We start from the raw sequence: 8,403 nt of genomic DNA, 5'->3' as shown, positions 1-8,403 counted from the left end.
ACCTCCTCTACAGGAGGTATCGGCAGAAGCAGGCCCCGCCGCCGCCCGCGGAGGGCGCGCCCGGATACGCGCCCACGCTGCATGCGCCGCGCGCGCCGGCGCCGCTGGCGGCCGCTGCGGGAGCGGTGCCCACCTTGAAGACGCCGCGAGGTCCGCGGTCGCTGGCGACTGCGTTGGGAGGGCTGACCACGCTGAAGACGCCTCGTGGCCCGCGCCCCGGCCCCTACATGGCCGAAAACGAGCGGATCGAATCGGGGCGGCGGGCCTCTGAGGCCCGCCGCTCGTCGGGTCTGTACGTGGACGACAGTTGGCGGACGGCGGGGAGCTCGGACCGCTTCTCGGATGCCGAAGCCTCGAACGAGCTGAGGATGCTTGACGAGTGCGCCGCACCCCCTGTCCGGCGCCCCCGCTCACGCTCCCCCCTCACTCTCCTCTCCCTCGCCCTCGTGCAGGCTCCAAAAAGATCGCTCGAGAGCGATCACCGACCCCTCCCGATCGGGCCCGAGTCAAGCCAATGTGGGCGCGCTCGACCGGGCGCGCGCCACGGCTCAAGGAATATCCCGGATCTGAACACTGAAGAGACGCGCTTCCGCCCTGTTCCTCGGGAAATCCATACACACAACAAAGCAACGCGTTTTCAAGGCCGTACATGCCCGCCCCAGGTTTCGGCTATAGCCTATACACTGCACGGAGCACACGCTAGTCGCTACGGTTGATCGGTTGCTACGGAACCCTTGGCCGCCTGCTCGGCTGCTGCCAGTGCCGGCGCGACTTCTCGCCTCGTCAGCGAGGGGCTCTCCCCGCGCGAATGCTGCTGCATCTCGCCCTTGGCAGGGAGGGGCATGGTCTCCTGCACGTACATGCACACGGTCTGCAGCGACACGATCGCCGCCACCTGTGCGATGCGCGCCTGGGGGCGGGAGGGAGGGGGTGGGCGTGCGCTCTCTCTACAATCGCCGGACTGTGTGGTGCTGCTCTCGGCTAGATGCCTGGCGCCTGCGGCACGTGCTCCCTCAGCGCGACGGCGGGCGTGGCGCAGAGCAGAACCAGCCGGCCGAGTACGAGGGCGGCGCGGCGAGGCTGCGAGGCGGAGGCGCGGGGGAGGCAGCTGGGAGGGTGGGGGGAGGGAGTGTGTGCGCCTGGTGTGGACAGAGGAGAGTGGTTGGGGTGGCGGGGTCGCTGTTGTGGGTGTCGGATGCATGTGGAAGCTGTGGGAGAGGGGGATCCGCGCCCCGCGGCGCCACCTGCAGCCGGAGGGCGGGCAGCGAGTAGTTTTTGAGGTACGAGGTGTGCAGCGGCTGCATGAGCATCTGCAGCGCGAAGGTCGCCGTGATCGAGACGCCGAGGAGAAGCCGCCGCCCAAACTCGCGCTGGACGACAGGGTGCGCCGTGTCTGGGCCCGCGGCGTCGGGATCTCCGTCTATCTCGTCGAGCAGGTTGAGCTTGACGGCGATACCTGGCGGGCGAGCAGGGGGCCGAGGCGAGCAGATGCTGGCCGAAGGAGCCGAAGTGCGGCGTGTGGGCACGCGTCTGCCGTCCTCTCCGCGTCGTCGCGTCGGGAAGGGAGGTGCGGTGGCCGGCGGCTGGCGGGCGGCACACACACACCGACGTGGCACACCGCGACCGCCTTGAGCGCGTAGAGCACCTGGTAGATGGTCTGCTTGCCGACGAGCCAGCGGCGGTGCTGCTTGGTGAGCACGGAGGAGAAGACGTGGTCCGACACGTCCGGCTCGACCACGTGGTGCGAGAACCTGGCCGCGCAGGCAGAGGCGGTGAAGAGGCGCTCCTCCCCCCCCCCCCCCCAAGTCCCTTCGACGGCGACGTGCCCGGGCGCCTATTCCCCGCAGCCCCGGCGACCCGTCCGCGTAAGCCTGCCACGCTTGTGCAGCGGCCCGGGGCGGGGCGGGGTGCGCGACATGAGGCACGCGGCGATGAGGTAGCCGGCGAGGACGGGGTGGGCGAGGTGGCTGACCGGGTCCTGCTCCACCTGGCGGGAGGTGTGAAGGGGGCGTGAGCAGAGAGGGGTGGATGGTGTGGGGGGTGGGGTCGAAGTCGTGACTACCCACGCATGTGCATGTGCCCACGCCACAAAGTGTCTCTATATGCTAGAGGAAGTGTCTGGGTAGTGTCTGGGAAGTGTCTGGGCAGTGTCTGGGCAGTGTCTGGGCAGTGTCTCTCCACCGCCCAAGGCACGAACTCCTCGAACTCAAGCGTGCCGCTCTGGTCCACGTCGAAGGCAAACACGTCGGCCAGGGCCGGCGAGCGGAAGCCTGCTCACAGCTGCAGGTGTGAAGGGGGGGCGCAAAGTGCCCTTGGCCACCCCTCAAGCGGGGTTCAGCTCCCAGGCGGGTGAGGTACGGCACGGCCTCCTCTAGCTCGGACTCGACGAGGCGGTTGTCTGACGGATTCTTGTCGATGTCCGAAAAGATGGCCTCGAGGTCATCCACAGTGAACCGCTCCCCCGTCGACGCCACCTGCTGGCTGGTTGGTTGGTGGTTGGTGTAGCGGTCGCGAGCCCGGTGTGCGGTCTATGGCAGTCTCGGGAGATCTCGACGCAGCGAGAGGGTCGTCTGAGCGTGTGCGTCTGGTGTGCGTCGTGTGGACGGGGGCGGTGCAGGCCCTAGTGCAGGCCGGCTCCCGCCTGCTGCCGCGCGATAATCATCTGCAGCACTGTCTCGCCGATCATGAGGAACATGAACTCGGCGTGACTAAGGCGAGGACGGGTCACTCAAGTCACACACTCCTCGCCGGCCGCGAGGGCGGCAGCTCTGCGCGCCGCGCGATGCCGAAGTGCGCGTTAAGGGGGAGCGAGACGCGGCTGCGAGGAAAGTGCGGCCCCGAGAGGAGCCCCTTGCGCGCCTGTGGGGGCGCAGAGTCGCCGAGAGTCGCCGAGATGGTCGGGCAGAGCGCTACGGCAACGGCGGGCAGCCCTCTCGCATCGCCACACGTCCCAGACAGGGCCGCGGAGAGAGAAGGGCCAGGGCAGCAGACGGGATGTGGAGAGCAGCGGTGCGCTAGGCCCCGTGCGGCACGCGTGTGGGGGGGAGGTGTGTGGGGGAGGTGTGGGGGAGGTGCACCTCGCGGCACATCTGGCGCACGTCGGCCCAGAAGCCGCCGAGCAGGAGCAGCCTGACGGGCAGTCAAGGGGGCGCGTGTGTGATCGCAGTCCCTCTCTCTCGAGAGGCTGTTTGGCACAGCAGCAGCAGCCCTGGGGACAGCAGCTGCAGCCCGACCAGCCACACGACGATACCGCCTGCTTGTTGAGCGAGGAGCGGTCAGTCAGCACAGCGCGCGAGCAGTGCCGAGCCGCAAGGCGGCGGTCCCACCGCACTCGTCGACCAGTATCTCCGCCGCCTGCAAGGAAGGCTCCGAGAAGGTTCCGACGGGGCTCGGGGCGAGCCCTCCCACGCGCCTCTCTGGCCGCCTGCCGCCGCGCCGCCTCCACAGGCGCTAGGAGAGCCACCTCGAGCCACCGGCCGACCCACACCGCCTGAGGAGGAGAGGGGGCGCCACTCGCTCACCCGAGCAGGGCCCGAGGCTAGCCGCCCCCGCCCCGCCCCGCGCCTGGGCGAGCATGATCGGGCCAAAGCATGCGATGAGCTTCGTGTTGCCCGCCGCAGCGTCGCCCAGCCAGTCCTGCAGCGGCGAGAGAGCTGGAGGGTCATCTCGGCCCCTGCCTCCTTTCGGCCCCTCTGGGCCCCTCCTCTCGGCCCCTCTCGCCCCCTCCTCTCGCGGTCTCCTGGAGCGGCCGGATGTTCGAGGCGGCGACGAAGAGCAGGAAGTAGGTGGCGAGGTCGAGGAGGCGGTGGAGTCGGCTGGTCGCAACCAGCCGGCCGCGGTAGGCCACCTCGGTGGACCAGATGCGCAGCATCGAGACGAAGATGGCGGCGGACCAGAGCAGCGTCTCGAGCAGGCCGCGGCAGGGGTGTGAGGCGGAGCAGCGGTAGAAGAAGGAGTAATTGAAGAAGGCGCCTCGGGAGGGGAGGGGGGGGGGGGTGGCCGGAGGAAAGGGAGAGAGGGCGGAGGGGAGAGGCGAGCTCCGCACGATTGGGTGTGAGGGTGTGGAGGTGGAGGCAGAGGCGAGATGGGGCGAGATGGGGCGAGATGGGGCGAGGGTGCGCCGAGTTGGAAGGCGACGCCCACAAAGACGAGGTCGAAGAAGAGGCCGCTCCTACACGGGTCCGTGCCGTCCACATGTCGTGGACGTGCCCCGGCCATGACGAGGCCGAGGAGATAGGCCGCTGCGCCAGTCAGCGTGCACGTGGTGCTGCCTCTCGCCCCACTGGCTGAGCACCTAAGGGGTAAGGCAAGGTGCTGCATCACCGGCTGAGCACCTCCTCTCCACCCCCCCCATCCATCCTGATCACTCGACCGGCCACGGGTGTGCGCTCGCCCTCCGGGTGAGAGAGCACGCGCCTTTGGCGGTGTCCACCACAGCTCCAGCCAGGACAAGCGGGAGGAGAGGAACGGCCACGAGCCGCACGTGGCGCACGTGGCACCGGCCCAGCCGTGCGAGAGGCACCATCTGCGCAGGTCCCACGGCTCGAGGCCCCACACGCTCGTCCCTGCGCGCAGCCCCAGCACGCCGCGCAGCCCGCCGCAGGCCGCGCCAGAAGGCTTCGAAGGCGGCCACTCCTCCCCCATGCTCAGGGCGGCCTCGTCCGCGACGTGGCTCCCCGCCGCGCCGCTCTCCGACGCCTCACACCCCTCGTCCGGCGGAGGCCAGGGCGTCGCCGGCGTGCGGGACACGAAGGCGCGCGAGTAGGGCGAGGCGGTGACCTTGGGCGACGACGTGCGAACCAACCGGCCGGAGGTCTTCATGATGCGGTCGGAGGAGCGCACCCGTCTCAGCTTTCGCAGAGCGCCGCCGCCGCCGGGCGTCTCGGCCGACGCCTGGCGGGAGTCGAAGCGAGCGTAGCCGTCGCCGACGCGCCTGGCTGCGATCACAGCCGAGGTGACGCTCTGGATCGTCGGCATCGCAGCCTTTGGAGACTGCGGCCCGGACAGAGCCGGCGCCGCTGGCGACTTCTCTGTACCGGTACGCTGGACATCTTCTTGTGTTGAACGTCAAGCGGTGTGCAGACGCCGTCCTGTGTGCTCTCTCTCTCTTTCTCTCTCTCTCTCTCTCTCTCTCTCTCTCTCTGTGTGTGTGTGTGTGTGTGTGTGTGTGTGTGTGTGTGAGTGAGTGAGTGTGTGTGTGAGAGAGAAAGAGTGTGAGAGAGAGTTTGTTAGAGAGAGTTTGTTTGAAGTGTGTGTGTGTGTGTGTGTGTTACAAATCGGCTGCGATCGACTGGCCTCCAGATCGAACCCAGTTGGGCCTGCTGCCGGCCTCGTTGGCTCGCCAGAGCTGCCGGGCTTGCCCAACCTCGCTGGCGACTTTAGCGAGGCTGGGGTGGCCGCTGGGCATGACGACATCGTGGCTGTGACATCCACGCTGCAAACCATCCGGCTGGGGCTCGCACAGGGCGCCGCAGCGACCCGCGTTCAGCGGGCGATGCGCGCGTTCCTGCTGCGCAAGGGCACCATCATCGTCATGCTCCTTACCGTAGGGTGCCGAACTTAAGGTAAGGTAGCTTGAGTTAGGTTAGGTGCTTTGCACTGAGTTAGGCACGGGGTAGCAGCAGTTAGGGCCCGGGGATTTCTTTTTTGGTCCGACGGCCGGAGCTGACGTGGAGCTGACGAGGGTGCGGCGAGTGAGGAGGAGGAGGAGGTGGTGGTGGAGGAGGAGGAGGAGTAGGGATCTAGTAGCGTAGGCACTCGTACTTGAGCGTAGGTGTTCGTAGCGTAGGAGGGAGATGCCTCAGTGGTGCGGGCCGCGGGGCCCGTATGTGCCGGTCCGGGCTGGACCGAGAGGTGGGTAGCAGGAGTTAGGCACATTAGAACAGGAGTTCGGTCAGAGGAAAAGGGCTCCCTAACTCAAGCTACCTTACCTTAAGTTCGGCACCCTACGGTATCACCAAGATCCAGGCTGCTGCACGCGGCCTCCTCACTCGCACTTCTCTGAACGAGTTCTTCAAGGCCTGCCCGCCCAGCGGGCAGGCACCGCTGACCTCTTCCTCAGCCGCGTCTACGGCGGCCACGAGGGCGGGCGGCGGCGCGGCGGCGGCTACGTCGTCGACTTCATCTACTGCTTGCGTTCAACACGTCTTCCTCTCTTTTTCACGGATGCGCTGGCCCGATTCCCTCTCGAAATCTACAACCCCCATGACACAGTGCGCGGCTGCGACGGAACCATCGGGTTCTGCCACCAACACGAGGTCACCGGAGAGCAGCTGTGCCTGCCTCCGCCCTCGTCCCCCTCCTCCTCCCGTGAGTCGCCCTGCCCCAGTCATCCAGAGTACGACCTCTGGCGAGTCAGCCGCCCCACCGAGGGACCATGAAGAGCACGAAGAAGAAGGCGTCCAACGCGAAGAAGCAGGGCAAGCGCGCAGCGGCTGCAGCGGCGGCGGCGCGGAAGGCTGCGGCGGCGGCGGCCGCTGCAGAGGCGGCCGCTCAGGCGGCTGCTCAGGCCGCTCAGGCGGCCGCTCTCGGACGGTACAGGTTGGTCAACGCTTGGTTCTATCCACGCGGCGACTGGTACACCCTCTACTGGGACGGCAGCTCGGCCGACAAGGTCGCAAGGCGCGCTACCTACCCGACGCTCGAGCACGACTACTTCGACCCCGGCCCCCTCACAGAGCGCATCAGGCGCGACAAGCGCGAGTTCTCCGACCACTCCCCGACGACTCCTCCTCCGACCGCGACTCGTGCGGCACCGGCTCCACTAGCGAGGCGAATGACATATTCGACACCCTCGAAGACCATCTCGGCTACGGTTCCGACTCCGGCTCCGGCTGGTAGTCGACAAGCTGCCGAGCCCAAATCACTGTGTGTGCCACATTTCTTGTTGGCTTCTAAAAATCTCTCCCAAATCAGGATTTTTACTCCCGGCCCGAAATCGCACAGACAGTGAAGACAGGACCGGCCCCAGCTTCGGCTGAGGGCTAACAAGCTGCCGAGCCCAAATCACTGTGAAGCCGTGATTTCTTGTTGGTCTTTAAAAATCTCTCTCTACATGCAGGCGGCTCAGGGAAGGCGAGATTGTTTTGTTCGGGAAGGCGAGCGAGTAAAAAAAAATGATCGCGGGGCTAGGGCTCTCTAGCCCGTAACCCGATGCCGAGCGTCCGGCCAACTGGGTGCGCTTCTCAGCTCCCCGGTCCTGGGCGTGAGGTTACCGACTGCACTCCAAGTGCTCCAAGTGCGCGCGCTAGACGCTCACCGACCCTTGGGTTCTCTGGGTTCTTTCTTTCTTTCTTTCACCGACTCGGAGGCCGCACCGCCGCACCGGTCATGCGCGCGGCCGGAGAGGGGAAGGGAAGGAGGGAGGAGGGGGGAGAGAGAGGGGAGGCGCTCAACGCCGCCGAACTCGGCGAGTATTCACACTGTTGGCCCCGCCGAGGGGAAAGGAACACCTCGTGGCTGCAGCAGCTCCTCCTCCACCACACCCACCAGCCCGCCTGCTCACAGCAGCGGGTGTGAAGAGGCGCCGTTCACAGCAGCGCCTCCTCCCCACCCGACAGCCCGCCCGCAGCTGCACCAGACCGCCCCCGGCCGACTCTGTCGAATCTGTGCATTTGCCACCTCGAAAATGTCGATGGCGGAGCCCGAGTCGCGCCCACCCCAGCGACGCTCCGGGCCTTTCAAAGCCTTATCGCGCGCCTCCTCCTCGCGTACGGCTCGCGTCCCGAGGAAGCTGAGCACTCGCTTTGGCCGGCTGCAGGAGCAAGAGGTCGGCGGCCCCTCGTCCGCACCGCCTCCCGTGCCGCCTACGCCGGAATGGAAGAGCCCCTCCCTGCGTCAAGCGACCGAGATCGAGTGCGCGCTCGACAGAGATCAGGTCGTCGTGATCCAGTCGCAGGTTGACAGCGTCAGGGACGTCATGCAGCAAAATGTCGACATCGTCCTCGAAAACCACGCGAACTCCGACGCGCTGACGGAGAAGACAGAGCGCCTCGGCACTTTCGCCAAAGGCTTCCAGCGCAGGACGCGCGTCGTCAAAGAGCAGCAGTGGTGGAGGAACAAGAAGTTGACGGTCGTTGTTGGGATCGTGCTGGCCTTTGCCGTCATCACCTTCGTCTTCGTGCCGATCTTCACCAGCGATTGGTTCAACGGCATCATGGAGGCACTGGAGAACGTGGGCGCCGTCGAGGAGGACGCTGTCGTGATTGAGCTCGCAGACTAACGGGCGGAGCGGCGAGCCTGGCGCGAGCTCCCGCAGCACTCGGCCGAGTGGGATGCTGAAGGGAACAGGTTGTTTGACGTATCCGCCTGATGCGACACAGGTGGATGTCTTGTCGAGGAAGTTGGGGGCGGGGTGGTAGAGGGTGCCGCCAGCGTGGTATCGGAGGATCTTGCCCCCCCCCC

The 8,403-nt window shown here is 66.8% G+C and overlaps 2 protein-coding genes across 2 annotated transcripts; one reads left to right on the top strand and one right to left on the bottom strand.

Moving 5' to 3' along the window:
- Positions 1–597: 597 nt before the first annotated feature.
- On the bottom strand, positions 598–5,065 carry EMIHUDRAFT_453504 (hypothetical protein). Its single transcript, XM_005758456.1, has 15 exons — positions 4,417–5,065; positions 4,248–4,294; positions 4,144–4,171; positions 3,827–3,904; positions 3,446–3,490; positions 3,327–3,354; positions 3,196–3,253; positions 3,078–3,129; positions 2,321–2,528; positions 2,182–2,270; positions 1,917–1,987; positions 1,606–1,751; positions 1,245–1,456; positions 997–1,080; positions 598–910 (listed from the first exon to the last, which is right to left on the bottom strand). The coding sequence occupies exons 1-15, from the start codon at positions 4,975–4,977 to the stop codon at positions 707–709; spliced, it is 1,911 nt and encodes a 636-aa protein (XP_005758513.1). The 5' UTR covers positions 4,978–5,065; the 3' UTR covers positions 598–706.
- A 2,562-nt stretch (positions 5,066–7,627) lies between these two features.
- On the top strand, positions 7,628–8,221 carry EMIHUDRAFT_219381 (hypothetical protein; the record flags this gene model as incomplete). The annotated part of the gene is made up of 1 exon (XM_005758455.1): positions 7,628–8,221. One exon carries the CDS (start codon positions 7,628–7,630, stop codon positions 8,219–8,221), a length of 594 nt encoding a protein of 197 aa, XP_005758512.1.
- Between the last annotated feature and the right edge of the window lie 182 nt (positions 8,222–8,403).

The sequence above is a fragment of the Emiliania huxleyi genome, assembly GCF_000372725.1.
Source record: "Emiliania huxleyi CCMP1516 unplaced genomic scaffold EMIHUscaffold_86, whole genome shotgun sequence".
Classification (NCBI taxonomy): domain Eukaryota; phylum Haptophyta; order Isochrysidales; family Noelaerhabdaceae; genus Emiliania; species Emiliania huxleyi.
The sequence above is the reverse complement of the archived record's forward strand: the minus strand, read 5'-3'. Positions and strand labels throughout refer to the sequence as shown.